Here is a 17,471-nt window from a genome sequence, read left to right on the forward strand (position 1 = left end):
GGTGATGGGTCCACACACACTGACTGAGGAGGCAGGGCTGATAAAGACCAGGCCAGAGAGACGCCCAGCTCCTACACTGCGTGGAGCGTTACTACTGGCCTGCGCTCTGATCACCCCCACCCCTGGAACTACACCAGCACCTGGTGTGGCAACTACTTCATCTGAGCTTGTGGGGAAAACGTCACCTTCTGCCAATATATTGCACCTGTTTGTGAACTTATCAGTGCGAAACTTCAGAAATGTTGGATTAATGATCACTTCAGGTGATCGATCGGTGGGTAACCTTGTCAGTTAATAACTCACACGTGCAGTGAAATTAAGTATTCATTCTAAACTTTTAGTTCCATTTTAGTTTAGTTTAGAGATACAGTGCAGAAACAGGCCCTTCGGCCCACCGAGTCTGTGCCGCCCAGCGATCCCCACACACTAACACAATCCTACACACACTGGGGACAATTTACAATTACACCAAGCCAATTAACCCACAAACCCGCACATCTTTGGAGTGTGGGAGGAAACCAAAGATCTCGGAGAAACCCACGCAGGTCACGGGGAGAACGTACAAACTCCGTACAGACAGCGCCCGTAGTCGGGATGGAACCCGGGTCCCTGGCGCTGTGAGGCAGCAACTCTACCGCTGCGCCACCATGCCGGCACGCTGATTTCTCACCCATTTCTGATGGGGAAGAGTCTCATCACTCCATGACCATTAAACACTCTTGGCTGCAGACAGACACAGAGTGCTGGAGTAACTCAGTGGGTCAGGCAGCATCTGTGGAGAACATGGATGGGTGACGTTTCACAGAGTGCTGGAGTAACTCAGTGGGTCAGGCAGCATCTGTGGAGAGAGGGGGTGCGTGACCCTTCGGTCTTGTCCTGAAACGTTACCCAATCCCTTCTCCCCAGGGATGCTGCCTGTCCTGCTGAGTTACTCCAGCATTTTGTGTCTATCTTTGGTTTAAACCGGCACCTGCAGTTCCATCCCACAAACACTCCGGGCTCCTGGGTTGGAATGATAATGGCCAGATCAGGATTGCCGGCTCCACAATACGGAAACTCTCCTGGACTTTCCTGAGAGACCTGCAAAACGAAACACTCTGTCCCCCAGGCAAGAATCAGCTGCAGCAATACTGGCGAGGCCACTCCTGGTCTGGTGTTGGGGGCCACTCCTGGTCTGGTGTGGGGCCACTCCTGGTCTGGTGTTGGGGGCCACTCCTGTTCTGGTGTTGGGGGCCACTCCTGGTCTGGTGTGGGGCCACTCCTGGTCTGGTGTTGGGGGCCACTCCTGGTCTGGTGTTGGGGGCCACTCCTGGTCTGTTGTGGGGCCACTCCTGGTCTGGTGTTGGGGGCCACTCCTGGTCTGGTGTTGGGGGCCACTCCTGGTCTGGTGTGGGGCCACTCCTGGTCTGGTGTTGGGGGCCACTCCTGGTCTGGTGTTGGGGGCCACTCCTGGTCTGGTGTGGGGCCACTCCTGGTCTGGTGTTGTGGGGCCACTCCTGGTCTGGTGTGGGGCCACTCCTGGTCTGGTGTGGGGCCACTCCTGGTCTGTTGTGGGGCCACTCCTGGTCTGGTGTGGGGCCACTCCTGGTCTGGTGTGGGGCCACTCCTGGTCTGTTGTGGGGCCACTCCTGGTCTGGTGTGGGGCCACTCCTGGTCTGTTGTGGGGCCACTCCTGGTCTGGTGTGGGGCCACTCCTGGAGTCTGTGTTGGGGCCACTCCTGGTCTGGTGTGGGGCCACTCCTGGTCTGGTGTGGGGCCACTCCTGGAGTCTGTGTTGGGGCCACTCCTGGTGTTGGGGCCACTCCTGGTCTGTTGTGGGGCCACTCCTGGTGTTGGGGCCACTCCTGGTCTGTTGTGGGGCCACTCCTGGTCTGGTGTGGGGCCACTCCTGGTGTTGGGGCCACTCCTGGTCTGGTGTGGGGCCACTCCTGGTCTGGTGTGGGGCCACTCCTGGTGTTGGGGCCACTCCTGGTCTGTTGTGGGGCCACTCCTGGTCTGGTGTGGGGCCACTCCTGGTGTTGGGGCCACTCCTGGAGTCTGTGTTGGGGCCACTCCTGGTGTTGGGGCCACTCCTGGTGTTGGGGCCACTCCTGGTGTGGTGTGGGGGCCACTCCTGGTGTGGGGGCCACTCCTAGTGTTGGGGGCCACTCCTAGTGTTGGGGGCCACTCCTGGTGTGGTGTGGGGGCCACTCCTGGTGTTGGGGCCACTCCTGGTGTTGGGGCCACTCCTGGTGTGGGGGCACTCCTGGTCTGGTGTGGGGCCACTCCTAGTGTTGGGGGCCACTCCTGGTGTTGGGGCCACTCCTGGTGTGGGGGCACTCCTGGTGTGGGGGCCACTCCTGGTGTTGGGGGCCACTCCTGGTGTGGGGGCCACTCCTGGTGTGGGGGCCACTCCTGGAGTCTGTGTTGGGGCCACTCCTGGAGTCTGTGTGGGGGCTACTCCTGGTGTGGGGGCTACTCCTGGTGTTGGGGGCCACTCCTGGTGTTGGGGCCACTCCTGGTGTTGGGGGCCACTCCTGGTGTTGGGGCCACTCCTGGTGTGGTGTGGGGCCACTCCTGGTGTGGGGCACTCCTGGTGTTGGGGGCCACTCCTGGTGTGGGGGCCACTCCTGGTGTGGGGGCCACTCCTGGACCCTTGCCTTGAGGCCACTCTTGTGCCCACCTGTGGTCTCCCTGCTACAGCGTGGATGTGGTTCATCTGCACGGAGCTGAGAGCAGATTTACGTGGATGTTGCCAGGACTCGAGGGCCTGTGTTACAGGGGGGGGGGGGGGGGGGGAGGCTAGGACTTTATTCCTTGGAGCGCAGGGGGCTGGGGGTGATGTTATTTGCAGGAGTGTATGAAATCATGAGGGGATAGGTGGTGTGAATGCATTGAGTCGTGCCCAGAGTGGGGGAATCAAGCACCAGAGACACAGGTGAAGGTGATGTTAGACAATGTTTGGCCCAACACATCCTCACCTGCGACAGAACTGTGCGTTTAAATGTTGAACTAGATGTGAGAATGAGCTGGGCTCGCCCCACGGGTGAGGGGTGGGTGGGTGGAGCTGGACTCGCCCGGTGGGTGAGGGGTGAGTGGAGGTGGGCTCGCCCGGTGGGTGAGAGGTGGGTGGGTGGAGCTGGGCTCGCCCGGTGGGTGAGGGGTGGGTGGGTGGAGGTGGGCTCGCCCGGTGGGTGAGAGGTGGGTGGGTGGAGCTGGGCTCACCCGGTGGGTGAGGAGTGAGTGGGTGGAGGTGGGCTCGCCCGGTGGGTGAGGGGTGAGTGGAGGTGGGCTCGCCCGGTGGGTGAGGGGTGAGTGGAGCTGGGCTCACCCGGTGGGTGAGGAGTGAGTGGGTGGAGCTGGACTCGCCCGGTGGGTGAGGGGTGAGTGGAGGTGGGCTCGCCCGGTGGGTGAGAGGTGGGTGGGTGGAGGTGGGCTCGCCCAGTGGGTGAGGAGTGAGTGGGTGGAGGTGGGCTCGCCCGGTGGGTGAGAGGTGGGTGGGTGGAGGTGGGCTCGCCCGGTGGGTGAGAGGTGGGTGGGTGGAGGTGGGGTTCTGAGGCAGCTCACAGCTGACTGACTCTGGGAAGCGGGCGAGCCCAGCAGATGCAGGGAGAGACGTGGAGACTGGTGGTGGGTCCACGTTGTGGCTGTCGTTTACCCACCTCCTCCACTGGATCCACATTGTTGACATTGCCAAGTGCTGACGCATGCTAGGAGTGACTTTAACAAAGTAACCACTAAAGTTATAACCAGGCAGAGAGAGTACACACGTAAACAGATCATACAATGTAGTAGTTGGCGATTCACCTAGAAATAGTTGTTTTATTTCACAAACTGCAGGACACAGGTTTAAGTTGAGTGGAGAAAACGTTAATGGGAACCTGCTGGGCAACGTTTTCATACCGAGGGTGGTGGGTGTATGGAACCAGCTGCCGGAGGAGGGAGTTGAGGCTGGGACTATATTTAAGACATTGGACAGGTTGATGGAATGGAAATGTTTTGGATAGACACGGGCCAAATGCAGGCAGGTAGGACGAGGTTAGATGGGCATCTTTGTTAGCAGGGATGAGTTGGACCGAAGGGCCTGTTTTTATGCTGTGTAACTTTATGATTCTGATGTGTTAAGGTCAATATGAATTACAGTGCCCTCCGTAATGTTCGGGACAAAGACCCATCATTTATTTATTTGCCTCTGTACTCCACAATTTGAGATTTGTAAAAGAAAAAATCACATGTAATTAAAGTGCACGTTGTCAGATTTTAATAAAGGCCAATTTTATACATTTTGGTTTCACCATGTAGACCCGAAACGTCACCCATTCCTTCTCTCCCGAGATGCTGCCTGACCCGCTGAGTTACTCCAGCACTCTGTGAAACGTCACCTATCCATGTTCTCCACAGATGCTGCCTGACCCGCTGAGTTACTCCAGCACTCTGTGAAACGTCACCTATCCATGTTCTCCACAGATGCTGCCTGACCCGCTGAGTTACTCCAGCACTCTGTGTGTAAACGCAGAGTAAAGGCTGAGTTAACCCAGACTGGTGCTTGTTGCTGTTGATTGTGAAGCTGCCTTTCTTGAATGAAGACCACTGCGATTGCACAGATCGACTGTCCTGTGACGATTGTACTGTGTGTGGCGGTGATGGAAAGTGAATTGCACAGACCAGACGTACAAGCTCAGCACCTAGCCACCGTAAAGGAAAATAACCTTGATGGAATAAAGGTTAAAGGTGTCAGACGTACAAAAGATGTCGAGGTATAAACTCTGAAACCCACATGGCAATTTGCGCAGTATTTTTGCCAATGAGTTTAGTTTAGAGTTGTGCCATCCACTTTAGCTTAGTTTAGTTTAGAGATACAACGCGGAAACAGGCCCTTTGGCCCACCGGGTCCTCGCCGCCCAGCGATCCCCGCGCACTAACACTATCCTACACACACTAGGGACTCTTTTACATTTGCCAAGCCAATTAACCTACAAACCTGCACGTCTTTGGAGTGTGGGAGGAAACCGAAGATCTCGGAGAAAACCCACGCAGGTCACGGGGAGAACGTACAAACTCCGTACAGACAGCGCCCGTAGTCGGGATGGAGCCGGGTCTCTGGCGCCGTGAGGCAGCAGTACTACCCGCTGCACCACCGTGACCGCCTTGGTGTGGTTGTTCTTTCTTTGATTAGCTGGCAATGGCGCTGATTCTACTCTTGGGTTTAATGGTGCAATATGTGAAGTGTAAATAACACAGTGCAGGGCCTGGCCAAACACAATCCCACCCACACTCTCAGCCTTGACAAACAACTAGCATCAGCTTGGATTGGCTTGTGAGAGATGTGCACCGATCAGCCAAAACATTATGACCACTGACAGGCAAAGTGAATAACATTGATTATCTTGTTACAATGGCCATTCTAGACTGGGTATTGAGTAATGAGGAAGGGTTAGTTAGCAGTCTTGTTGTGAGAGGCCCCTTGGGCAAGAGTGATCATAATATGGTGGAGTTCTTCATTAGGATGGAGAGTGACAAAGTCGATACAGAAACAAGTGTTCTGAACTTAAAGAAAGGTAACTTTGAGGGTATGAGGCGTGAATTGTCCAAGATAGACTGGCAATTGATGCTGAAAGGGTTGACGGTGGACATGCAATGGAAGGCATTTAAAGGTCGCATGGATGAACTACAACAAGTGTTCATCCCAGTTTGGCAAAAGAACAAACCAGGAAAGGTAGTGCATCCGTGGCTAACAAGGGAAATCAAGGATAGTATTAAAACAAAAGATGAAGCATACAGATTAGCCAGAAAAAGTAGCATACCAGAGGACTGGGAGAAATTCAGAGTCCAGCAGAGGAGGACAAAGGGCTTAATTAGGAAAGGGAAAATAGATTATGAGGGAAAACTGGCAAGGAACATAAAACCTGACTGCAAAAGCTTTTATAGATATGTCAAGAGAAAAAGATTAGTTAAGGCAAATGTAGGTCCCTTGCAGTCGGAAACAGGTGAATTGATCATAGGGAACAAGGAGATGGCAGACCAATTGAACAAATACTTTGGTTCTGTCTTCACTAAGGAAGACATAAATAATCTGCCGGAAATAGCGGGGGACCGGGGGTCTAACGAGATGGAGGAACTGAGGGAAATCCAGGTTAGTCGGGAAGTGGTGTTAGGTAAATTAAATGGATTAAAGGCCGATAAATCCCCAGGGCCAGATAGGCTGCATCCCAGAGTGCTTAAGGAAGTAGCCTCAGAAATAGTGGATGCATTAGTGATAATTTTTCAAAACTCTTTAGATTCTGGAGTAGTTCCTGAGGACTGGAGGGTAGCTAATGTAATCCCACTTTTTAAAAAGGGAGGGAGAGAGAAAACGGGGAATTATAGACCAGTTAGCCTAACATCGGTAGTGGGGAAAATGCTAGAGTCAGTTATTAAAGATGTGATAGCATCACATTTGGAAAGTGGTGAAATCATCGGACAAAGTCAGCATGGATTTACCAAAGGCAAATCATGTCTGACGAATCTTATAGAATTTTTCGAGGATGTAACTAGTAGAGTGGATAAGGGAGAACCAGTCGATGTGTTGTATCTGGACTTTCAGAAGGCCTTCGACAAGGTCCCACATAGGAGATTGGTGTACAAACTTAAAGCACACAGTATTGAGGGTTCAGTGTTGAGGTGGATAGAAAATTGGTTGGCGGACAGGAAGCAAAGAGTAGGAATAAACGGGTCCTTTTCGGAATGGCAGGCAGTGACTAGTGGGGTACCGCAAGGCTCAGTGCTGGGACCCGTTATTTACAGTGTATATTAATGATTTGGACGAGGGAATTGAATGCAACATCTCAAAGTGTGTGGATGACACGAAGCTGGGTGGCAGTGTTAGCTGCGAGGAGGATGCTAGGAAGCTGCAAAGTGACTTGGATAGATTAGGCGAGTGGGCAAATGCATGGCAGATGCAATATAATGTGGATAAATGTGAGGTTATCCACTTTGGCGGCAAGAACAGGAAAGCAGAGTATTACCTGAATGGTGACCGATTAGGAGAGGGGGAGATGCAACGTGACCTGGGTGTCATGGTGCACCAGTCATTGAAAGCAAGCATGCAGGTGCAGCAGGCAGTGAAGAAAGCGAATGGTATGTTGGCATTCATAGCAAGAGGATTTGAGTTTAGGAGCAGGGAGGTTCTACTGCAGTTGTACAGGGCATTGGTGAGACCGCACCTGGAGTATTGTGTGCAGTTTTGGTCTCCTAATCTGAGGAAAGACATTCTTGCCTTAGAGGGAGTACAGAGAAGGTTCACCAGATTGATCCCTGGGATGGCGGGACTTTCATATGAAGAAAGACTGGATAGACTGGGCTTGTACTCGCTGGAATTTAGAAGACTGAGGGGGGATCTTATAGAAACATATAAAATTCTTAAGGGGTTGGACAGGCTAGATGCGGGAAGATTGTTCCCGATGTTGGGGAAGTCCAGAACCAGGGGTCACAGCTTAAGGATAAGGGGGAAGTCTTTTAGGACCGAGATGAGAAAACATTTCTTCACACAGAGAGTGGCGAGTCTGTGGAATTCTCTGCCACAGAAGGTAGTTGAGGCCAGTTCATTGGCTATATTTAAGAGGGAGTTAGATGTGGCCCTTGTGGCTAAAGGGATCAGGGGGTATGGAGAGAAGGCAGGTACAGGTTACTGAGCTGGATGATCAGCCATGATCATATTGAATGGCGGTGCAGGCTCAAAGGGCCGAATGGCCTACTCCTGCACCTATTTTCTATGTTTCTATGTTTCTAATGGCACCTGTCAAGGGGTGGGATATATTCGGCAGCAAGTGAACAGTCAGTTCTCGAAGTTGATGTGTTGGATGCAGGAGAAATGGGCAGGAGTAAAGACCTGAGCGACTTTGACAAGGGCCAAATTGTTCTGGCCAGACTACTGGGTCACAGCATCTGTGGAACGGCAAGGCTTGTGGGGTGCTCCCGGTCAGCAGTGGTGAGTACCGACCGACAGTGGTCCGAGGAGGGACAAACCACAAACCGGCGACAGGCAGGGTGTTGGGCGCCTAAGGCTCATCGATGCGCGAGGGCAACGAAGGCTATCCCGTCTGGTCCGAACCGACAGAAGGTCGACTGTGGCACAAGTCACAGAAAATATTAATGGTGGTCACGGGAGGAATGTGTCACAATACACAGTGCATCGCACCCTGCTGCGTATGGGGCTGCACACGGAGGACCAACAGCATATTAGGCAGGGGGGCATAATGTTTTGGCTCGCCGGTGTTTGACCTTTCTGGACACTGTCAGCAAATGAAACACAAGAGGATGATGGGAGGTCTTGTCATGCCCAATCTTTATTAAAGCATCAAACACAAGTCACAGGAACATCAGAGGTTCACAAGGAGATAGGATGGTGCCCAGAGAGTGGGAGGGCAGGCCATGCCCATAGTAAATGGGCAATGGTGGCAGCACCAGTACCAGCCCTGGGTCAGTGCACACCCATCTCAATACACTTTACCAATCTTGCTCACATTCACAAAACGCTTTGAAATGAAGGAGGGGACCAGATTGCACATTTGCCATTGATACAGTTAGCTGTGACAGGGAGTAGCAAAGCAATCAGGACTGGGGGTGGCACGACAGCTGTGTTACACCACACTCCTGTGTAGGGGTGGGGGAATGGGGTTAGGAGGGACAGATAGACCAGCCATGATTGAATGGCGGAGTAGACTTGATGGGCCGAGTGGCCTCATTCTGCTCCAATCAATGGTGACCTCAACACACATCTTCAACACACTATCTAACATGCTACCTTCACCACAAGAAGCTTCTCGGTGGAAGGCAAAGTCCAAGGCAGAAGACATCACTAAAATGCAACCAATATTCAACACAAGTAACCAAGGATACTGTCAAATAACAGCTACAATTCCACATTCCTCTCTGATCAACAAAGACATTTGGGATTTGGGACCAATGGCAAATTGAGATGAAGCAGAGGGTCGATGGCAAAGTTGCCAAAGGCTGGATGTAAGGAGCGCAAGGTCAGGACATGCTGAAGCAGTTTACAACACACAACGCCCTTTACAAATGTAGGTGCCCAGTTCATGTGCTTCATTGTAAAGGTGTTTAATGTCTGGCTTCAAACTGACCATCCACGTTAACCTTCAGTGGAAGCAAAATGAAAGTATTTATCCATTGTCATTATGCTTAAAATATTATTGATCATTTTTGATTTAATTTTGGCAGGCTTTTAGTTTAGAGATACAGCTCGGAAACAGGCCCTTCGTCCCACAGAGTCCATGCCGTTCAGCGATCCCCACACACTAACTGTACACTACCCTACACACACTAGGGCCAATTTACACTTATACCAAGCCAATTAACCTAGACCTGTAAAGCAAGGAACAGCAGATGCTGGTTTAAACTGAAGATAGACGCAAAAAGCTGGAGTAACTCAGCGGGACAGGCAGCATCTCTTCAGTCTGAAGAAGGGTTTCAACCCGAAACGTCACCCATTCCTTCTCTCCAGAGATGCTGCCTGACCCGCTGAGTTACTCCAGCATTTTGTGTCTAACCTACAAACCTGTTCGTCTTTGAAGTAAACTTCAGAAAATACTTATTCAGGGCAATCAATGGTAAATTCCAATGCAGTAAAGGGCTGGAACATTAATACAGCTTCCACTTGGATTGCCAATTAAACAACTGTTCACATCCAGCATTGTGTGTGTTTATCCCAGATTTATATAAATGATGAAGCAGAATCAACGATAGGATATGTGCTTGAGAGCAAGGCCTGGCAATATAGTCCAGATCCAGGGGCCACAGTCTAAGAATAAAGGGGAGGCCATTTAAAACTGAGGTGAGAAAAAAACATTTTCACCCGGAGAGTTGTGAATGTGTGGAATTCTCTGCCACAGAGGGCAGTGGAGGCCAATTCACTGGATGGATTTAAGAGAGAGTTAGATAGAGCTCTAGGGGCTAGTGGAATCAAGGGGTATGGGGAGAAGGCAGGCACGGGTTACTGATTGTGGATGATCAGCCATGATCACATTGAATGGCGGTGCTGGCTCGAAGGGCCAAATGGCCTCCTCCTGCACCTACTTGCCATGTTTCTATGTTAGTCACTGCTCCACTGAACACATGGTTGACAAGCTTCCCATTCACGCTGGGAATGGCATGGCACGGTTAGTTATTGGTCTAATCTATCTCACATCCATGATGCTCACCTTCATCTCAACATTCAACAGCTGGACATTACTACCTGAAGCACTTGTACTGGAAGCAAAGGGGTCTGCAGACAGAGTTACGCTTGTACAATGAATGACACACACAGATAGTCATGGTGATAAAAAGCCGTCAAGTAACTGTGGTACCAGGCCAGTGATCCCTCTGGCTGCTGGTTTACATCTGCTGTTCCATAAGCCCTGGGGACTGGAGGCACGTCCTACTCCTCCCAGTCCTTCTTTATGCTCAGCTTCCACTCCCAGTGCAAGTGGTCACACTTGTCGTCGTCTGTGAAGTGGGACTTCATGGTGTACGCACCCCGCACCATCACACCCCGCGGAACCTCCTCCACTGGGCTGACAAACTCATACTCTGCCACCCTGGGGCCATAGCTGCCCAACATGTAGATGTCCTTGCTCGCTGTACACCAGAGAGGGAAGAGTTAGTGCGTGGACAGAGACTGCTGTAACATTGAACACAGGGACACTCACAGTACGTACCAGAGTGAGGAGTTAGTGCGTGGACAGAGACTGCTGTAACATTGAACACAGGGACGCTTGCTATACACACCAGAGCTTAAGGATAGCAGAGTCAGGGGGTATGGGGAGAAATCAGGAATGGGGTACTGATTGAGAATGATCAGCCATGATCACATTGAATGGCGGTGCTGGCTCGAAGGGCCAAATGGCCTCCTCCTGCACCTGTTGTCTATTGTCTATTGAGTGGGGAGAGTTAGTGCTTGGACAGAGACCTCTGTAACATTGAACAGAGCGACAATGGTGCCCAGAGTAGGTGAATCTAGAACCAGAGGACATAGGTTTAAGGAGAAGGGGAAAAGATTTAGTAGGAGCCTGGCACAACCTTTGCACATAGAGGGTGGTGGGTGTATGGAACGAGCTGCCAGAGGAGGGGTGGGTGTATGGAACGAGCTACCAGTGGAGAGGGTGGGTGTATGGAACGAGCTGCCAGAGGAGGGGTGGGTGTGTGGAACGAGCTGTCAGAGGAGGGGGGGTGAGCTGCCAGAGGAGGGGGGTGAGCTGCCAGAGGGGATGGGTGTATGGAACAAGCTGCCAGAGGAGGGAGTTGACGTAGTTCCACAACATCTCAGAGACACTTGGCCAGTTGGATGGCACAGGTTTAGAGGGATGTGGGCCAAACGCGGGTAAATGAGACGAGTTTAGATGAGGCAACTTGGTCAGCGTGGTGAACAATTCTACGATTCTAAATCACAATAATATTGGTGAGGAAATAGAAATAGAGTCACCAAATTGTCAGAAGGCAGAACATGAAGGGTGTTAGCAGTGAGGGCAGATTAAACCAGGCTCCATCGTGACGTTGGGCAGGTTGGGTGAATGGGAGGCAGTTTACTGTGAATGATCAGGTGATGATCCACTGGCTTCAAACACAGAGGTTATGTAGTGGAAAGGTGACTGAATGGAGCAGACCAACAGGATATTAAACACTCCAACCTCCAAACCAGCTCCGAGCTACATCGCCCAGGGCACTGGATTGGTCTTTATGCACTCCGATTGTTTAGGGTGTGTGTGTGTGTGTCTATGTACGTATATGTATGTGCGTATAGGAGTGTGTGTGTGTGTGTGTGTCTATGTACGTATATGTATGTGCGTATAGGAGTGTGTGTGTGTGTGTGTGTCTATGTACGTATATGTATGTGCGTATGTGTGTGTGTCTATGTACGTATATGTATGTGCGTATAGGAGTGTGTGTGTGTGTGTCTATGTACGTATATGTATGTGCGTATAGGAGTGTGGAAAATAACTGCAGGTGCTGGTTTAAGTCGAAGGTCGACACAAAATGCTGGAGTAACTCAGCGGGTCAGGCAGCATCTCGGGAGAGAAGGAATGGGTGACGTTTCGGGTCGAGACCCTGAAGAGTCGAGTCTGAAGAAGGGTCTTGACCGGAAACGTCACCCATTCCTTCTCTCCCGAGATGCTGCCCGACCCACTGAGACACTCCAGCATTTTGCCTCTACCTTTGTACGTTTGTGTGTGTGTGTGTGTGTGTGTGTGTGTGTGTGTGTGTGTGTGTGTGTGTGTGTGTGTGTGTGTGTGTGTGTGTGTGTGTGTATATATGTAGATATGCACACTGATCTTTTTGTCTCATTGATTATATTGTTTACAGAGCTCTCTGTTTACACATAGTGTGGCGCTGCTACAAGCCAGCATGTCACTGTTGTATCTGGGATGTGTGGACGTGATGAGCTCTGGCCTGGTGGAGGGCGAGGCGTGAGGTGTGTGTTGCCCACCAGCCCCAGGGCCAGCACGCTGTGGAGCCAGGCTGTCCACTGCCTTCCATTATAAGGGGATTGGCGTACAGGAGTATGGGCATCATGATGGGGGGGGGGGGGGAGAGAGTTCTGCTTCCATCGCAGGTCACAGCCTCAGAATTAAAGGACGTTCCTTTAGGAAGGAGATGAGGAGGAATTTCTTTAGCCAGAGGGCGGTGAATCTGTGGGATTCAGAAGGCTGTGGAGGCCAAATCATTGGAGATACTTAAGGCAGAGATAGATAGGTTCTTGATCAGTAGGGTGTCAGGGGTTATGGGGAGAAGGCAGGAGAATGGGGTCAGGAGGGAGAGATGGATCAGCCATGATTGAATGGCGGTGTAGACTTGATGAGCCGCATGGCCTAATTCTGCTCCTATCACCTTCTGACCTTGTGACGCCAGTGGCGGCCAGCGGTTGAACAAGTTCAATGAGGAGGTGGACAAAAGGACTGAGGATCTTGGATGGATCATCAGCCTTGGGGATGTTGAATGGGAGAGCAGGCCTGATGGGCTGAATGGCCTACCCCTGCTACAACACTTCAAGAGAATGCTTGTCCTAGCTGGGTGAAGCAGATATATTCTAGCCGAGTGGTTCAGGGCGTTGGAATCCCCACACAGAACTCACCCTGCAAACGGCCCTTGCAAGTGTAATGCACGTACTTCAATCCCGAAACAATCTCCTTGTTAACCTGAGAGAGAAGTCAAGAAGTGAATATAATAAACACTAACATGGATCCCCAAGAGAGGATTGTTCATTTAGAGTCACACAGCGTGGACACAGGCCCTTCAGCCCAACCTGCCCACCCTACCCCAACCAACATGTCCCACCTACACTAGTCCACATACATGCATTTGGCCCATATCCCTCGACACCTGTCCAATCCATGTACCTGCCCAAATGTTGTTCATGTCCCTGCCTCAACCACTTCCACTGGCAGCTCGTTCCATATCTACCCCCCCTCACCCCATCTACCCCTCACCCATCTACCCCCCTCACCCCCACGTGGGGTTGGGGTGGGGGGGGTTGGGGCAGGGTGGGGGTCGGGTGGGATGGGGGTTCGGGGATGGGGTTGGGGGGATGGGGTTGGGGGGATGGGTTGGGGGGGTGGTAGGGTTGGGGCGGGGTTGGGGGGATGGGGATGAAGGGGATGGGGATGAAGGGGATGGGGTGGGAGTTGGGGGTCAGGACCACAGATGGTGCCAGACTGACCCACCCACTGGACTGATCAGCTGACGTTGTGTGTGGGGGTTGTGTGTGTGATGTTGGGGGGTGGGGTTGTGGGGGGTGGGGTTGGGGGATGGGGATGGGGGTGGGGGTGATGGGGTTGAGGGGGTGGGGTTGGGGGCAGGGTTGGGGCAGGGTGGTGGGTTGGGGGCGGGGTGGGGGGTCGGGTGGGATGGGGGGGTCGGGGATGGGGTTGGGGGATGGGGTTGGGGGGATGGGGATGGGAGGGTGGGGGGATGGGGTGGGAGTTGGGGGTCAGGACTACAGATGGTGCCAGACTGACCCACCCCACTGGACTGATGGTCAGCTGACGGTTAGTGTGACGTTGGGGCAGGGGATGGGGTGGGGTTGGGGGGGGTGGGGGTTGGGTGGGATGGGGTGGGAGTTGGGTGGGATGGGGTTGGGGGGGTGGTGGTTGGGTGGAGGTTGGGTGGGGTGGGGGTCTGGGGGTCAGGACCACAGATGGTGCCAGACTGACCCACCCCACTGGGCACTGGTCACCTGACGGTGAGTGTGGGGGTTGGGGCAGGGGTTGGGTGGGGTGGGGGTCTGGGGGTCAGGACCACAGATGGTGCCAGACTGACCCACCCCACTGGGCACCTGGTCACCTGACGGTGAGTGTGCTCAGCACAGAGTTGAGCGCAGCAACATTTGCACAACGAGACGATCAGGAAAGGTTCAGAGGATATGGACCAGACGCGGGCCAATGGGAACAGCCCGATGGGGCATCTTGGTCAGCATGGACATGTTAGGCCGAAGGGCCTGTTTCCGTTCCGTGTGACTCTATTATTGCAAACATAAGCATTGAACTCAAGGCTTGGAGGAAGCTGTTCAGTGATATTGCATTGTATGCAGTGAAACGATGTCCTTACTTTGAAGTTAATTTTCAGTCTGTATTCAACACCTTCCTTCAACACAAAGGCTTTCTTCTTCAGCAATGCCAATCACCTGGAAAATAGACAATAGATGCAGGAGGAGGCCTTTCGGCCATTCAATGTGATCATGGCTGATCATTCTCAATCAGTACCCCGTTCCTGCCTTCTCCCATACCCCCTGACTCCGCTATCCTTAAGAGCTCTATCTAGCTCTCTCTTGAATGCATTCAGAGAATTGGCCTCCACTGCCTCTGAGGCAGAGAATTCCACAGATCACAACTCTCTGACCTTCATCCACCACGTCTATGCTAGCCCTCGATCACACGTTCACACGAGTCTCCCACTTTCTCATCCACTCCCTACACACCAGGGGGCAATTTACAGCGGGCCAATCACCTGCAAACCCTCACGTCTGTGGGACGTGGAGGAAACCGGAGCCCCGGGAACAAACCCACGCGGTCACGGGGGAGAACGTGCAAACTCCACACAAGCAGCAACTGAGGTCAGAATGAGCGCGGGTCTCTGGCGCTGTGAGGCAGCGGCTCTGCCCGCTGCAACGCTGTGCCGAGAGGGGCAATACTTTGCCTGCCAGCAGGGAGGGATGTTACAAGCTAGGAGATGGAATACACTTAACAGCCAGCAAATGCCAATTGGACATTTGTGTCTATATTTGCTAATAACTAAGTTTAGTCAGTTCAGTGTAGTTTATTGTCACGTGTCTCGAGGTACAGCGAGAAGCTTTTGTTGTGTGCTAAGACTAAGCGGAAAGACTAAGTTGTTTATTCACCAAGTTGGCATTTATAAACCCTGCCCACCTCTGCACACCCCTGCCCACTGCCCAACCCATGCCCACCTCTGCCCACCTCTGCCCACGTGTCACCATGTGCTGCTGCAGGTGTGAGACGTTCAGCTCTGGGCGAGATTCACATCCTCTCCGTCCCCGTCATCAGCAACCCCAGCCCTCACTCTGCCCTGCACCCCCCCTCTCACTCCCTCTGACACACGCCCGTACACCCGACACAGGACCTGGAGCAAGGTCCCAACCTGAAACGTCACCTATCCATGTTCCCCACAGATGCTGCCTGACCCGCTGAGTTACTCCAGCACTCTGTGAAACGTCACCTATCCATGTTCTCCACAGATGCTGCCTGACCCGCTGAGTTACTGCAGCAAGCTGTGTCTATCTTCAGCCTCCCAGTGAGAGAGACACACACACACACACACACACACACACACACACACACACACACAGTCTGCTTGGCGTTTTATGAAGTCATTTCTCATCAATGATCCGACCTCTGATTCCGGGCACAGATGACATCATCCCCAGACTGACAATGCTGCTCGTTACAGCAGAAACGTCTAGACCATGAACACAGTCCCAGCCCACACCCTGGTGCCTGACTACTGTCCCGAGCGTGTTTCCCCCTCCCACTGCACACCCCCCCCCCCACTCCACACCTCCCCCCCCCGCACACCCCACTCCCCCCCCCACTGCTCACTCCCCCCCCACTGCACACTCCCCCCCCCACTGCACACTCCCCCACTGCCCCCACTGCACACTCCCCCCCACTGCACACTCCCCCCCCCACTGCACACTCCCCCCCCACTGCACACCCCCCCCCACTGCACACCCCCCCCCCCACTGCACACCCACTGCCCCCCCCACTGCACACTCCCCCCCCACTGCACACTCCCCCCCCCCCACTGCACACTCCCCCCCCCCACTGCACACCCCCCCACTGCACACTCCCCCCCCACTCCACACTCCCCCCCCCCCACACACTCCCCCCCCCCCCCCCCACACACTCCCCCCCCCCCCCCCCACACACTCCACCCCCCCCACTGCGTGCCCTACCCCAGCACCCTGCCTGCTGCGAGCTGCCCGCTGTGGTTCCACGTCACGGTCTCTCCCTCAGGGGGAGGGGTGCAGTTACCTGTCAGATCCATGACGATGGGCTCTAGGCGCGCGGTGGGGCAGACCAACGACAGGTGCGTCACCTGGACATTGGGTACGCTGGCATCTGTATGGGCACAGAGTGGCACAGGAGCGTTACCGCGCTGCCCTCAATCTGCAGCGCTCCGGGCAGCAACGCAGCTCGGCAACAGCAGCAACGCAGCTCGGCACAGCAGCAACGCAGCGCGGCACAGCAGCAACGCAACACGGCAGCAACGCAGCGCGGCACGGCAGCAACGCAACACGGCAGCAACGCAGCACGGCACAGCAGCAACGCAGTGCGGCACAGCAGCAACGCAACACGGCCGCAACGCAGCACGACACGGCAGCAACGCAGCGCGGCACGGCAGCAACGCAACACGGCACAGCAGCAACGCAGCGCGGCACAGCAGCAACGCAGCGCGGCACAGCAACAGCAACACACCGGCCAACAATGTCCCAGCTACACTAATCCCACCTGCCTGCGCTTGGTCCATATCCCTCAAACCTGTCCTATCCATGTACCTGTCTAACTGTTTCTTAAACATTGTGATAGTCCCAGCCTCAACCACCTCCTCCGGCAGCTCGTTCCATTCACCCACCACCCTCTGTGTGAAAAAGTTACCCCTTAGATTCCTATTAAATCTTTCCCCTTCACCTTGAACCTATGTCCTCTGGTCCTCGATTCACCTACTCTGGACAAGAGACTCTGTGCATCTAACTGATCAATTTCTCTCACAGAAACATTAAAAAATAGGTGCAGGAGGAGGCCATTCGGCCCCTTCGAGCCAGCACCGCCATTCAATATGATCACGGCTAATCATCTAAAATCAGTACCCCGTTCCTACTTTTTCCCATATCCCTTGATTCCGTTAGCCCTTAGAGCTCTATCTAACTCTCTGTTGAAAACATCCAGTGAATTGGCCTCCACTGCCTTCTGTGGCAGAGAATTCCCACAGATTCACAACTCTCTGGG

At 53.4% G+C, this 17,471-nt stretch overlaps 1 protein-coding gene across 1 annotated transcript in view; it reads right to left on the bottom strand.

Moving 5' to 3' along the window:
• Window positions 1-8,280: 8,280 nt before the first annotated feature.
• LOC144604155 (rho GDP-dissociation inhibitor 2-like) overlaps window positions 8,281-17,471 on the bottom strand; it is an 11,577-nt gene continuing 2,386 nt past the window's right edge. The window contains exons 2-5 of the mRNA XM_078418361.1: window positions 16,497-16,583; window positions 14,557-14,624; window positions 13,085-13,148; window positions 8,281-10,593 (exon numbers count right to left, since the gene is read on the bottom strand). Of these exons, the coding sequence (XP_078274487.1) occupies window positions 10,394-10,593; window positions 13,085-13,148; window positions 14,557-14,624; window positions 16,497-16,583 (419 nt within the window). The 3' untranslated portion in view covers window positions 8,281-10,393. The remainder of the gene's footprint in view (window positions 10,594-13,084; window positions 13,149-14,556; window positions 14,625-16,496; window positions 16,584-17,471) is intronic.

This window comes from Rhinoraja longicauda, chromosome 21 (assembly GCF_053455715.1).
Source record: "Rhinoraja longicauda isolate Sanriku21f chromosome 21, sRhiLon1.1, whole genome shotgun sequence".
NCBI lineage: Eukaryota > Metazoa > Chordata > Chondrichthyes > Rajiformes > Arhynchobatidae > Rhinoraja > Rhinoraja longicauda.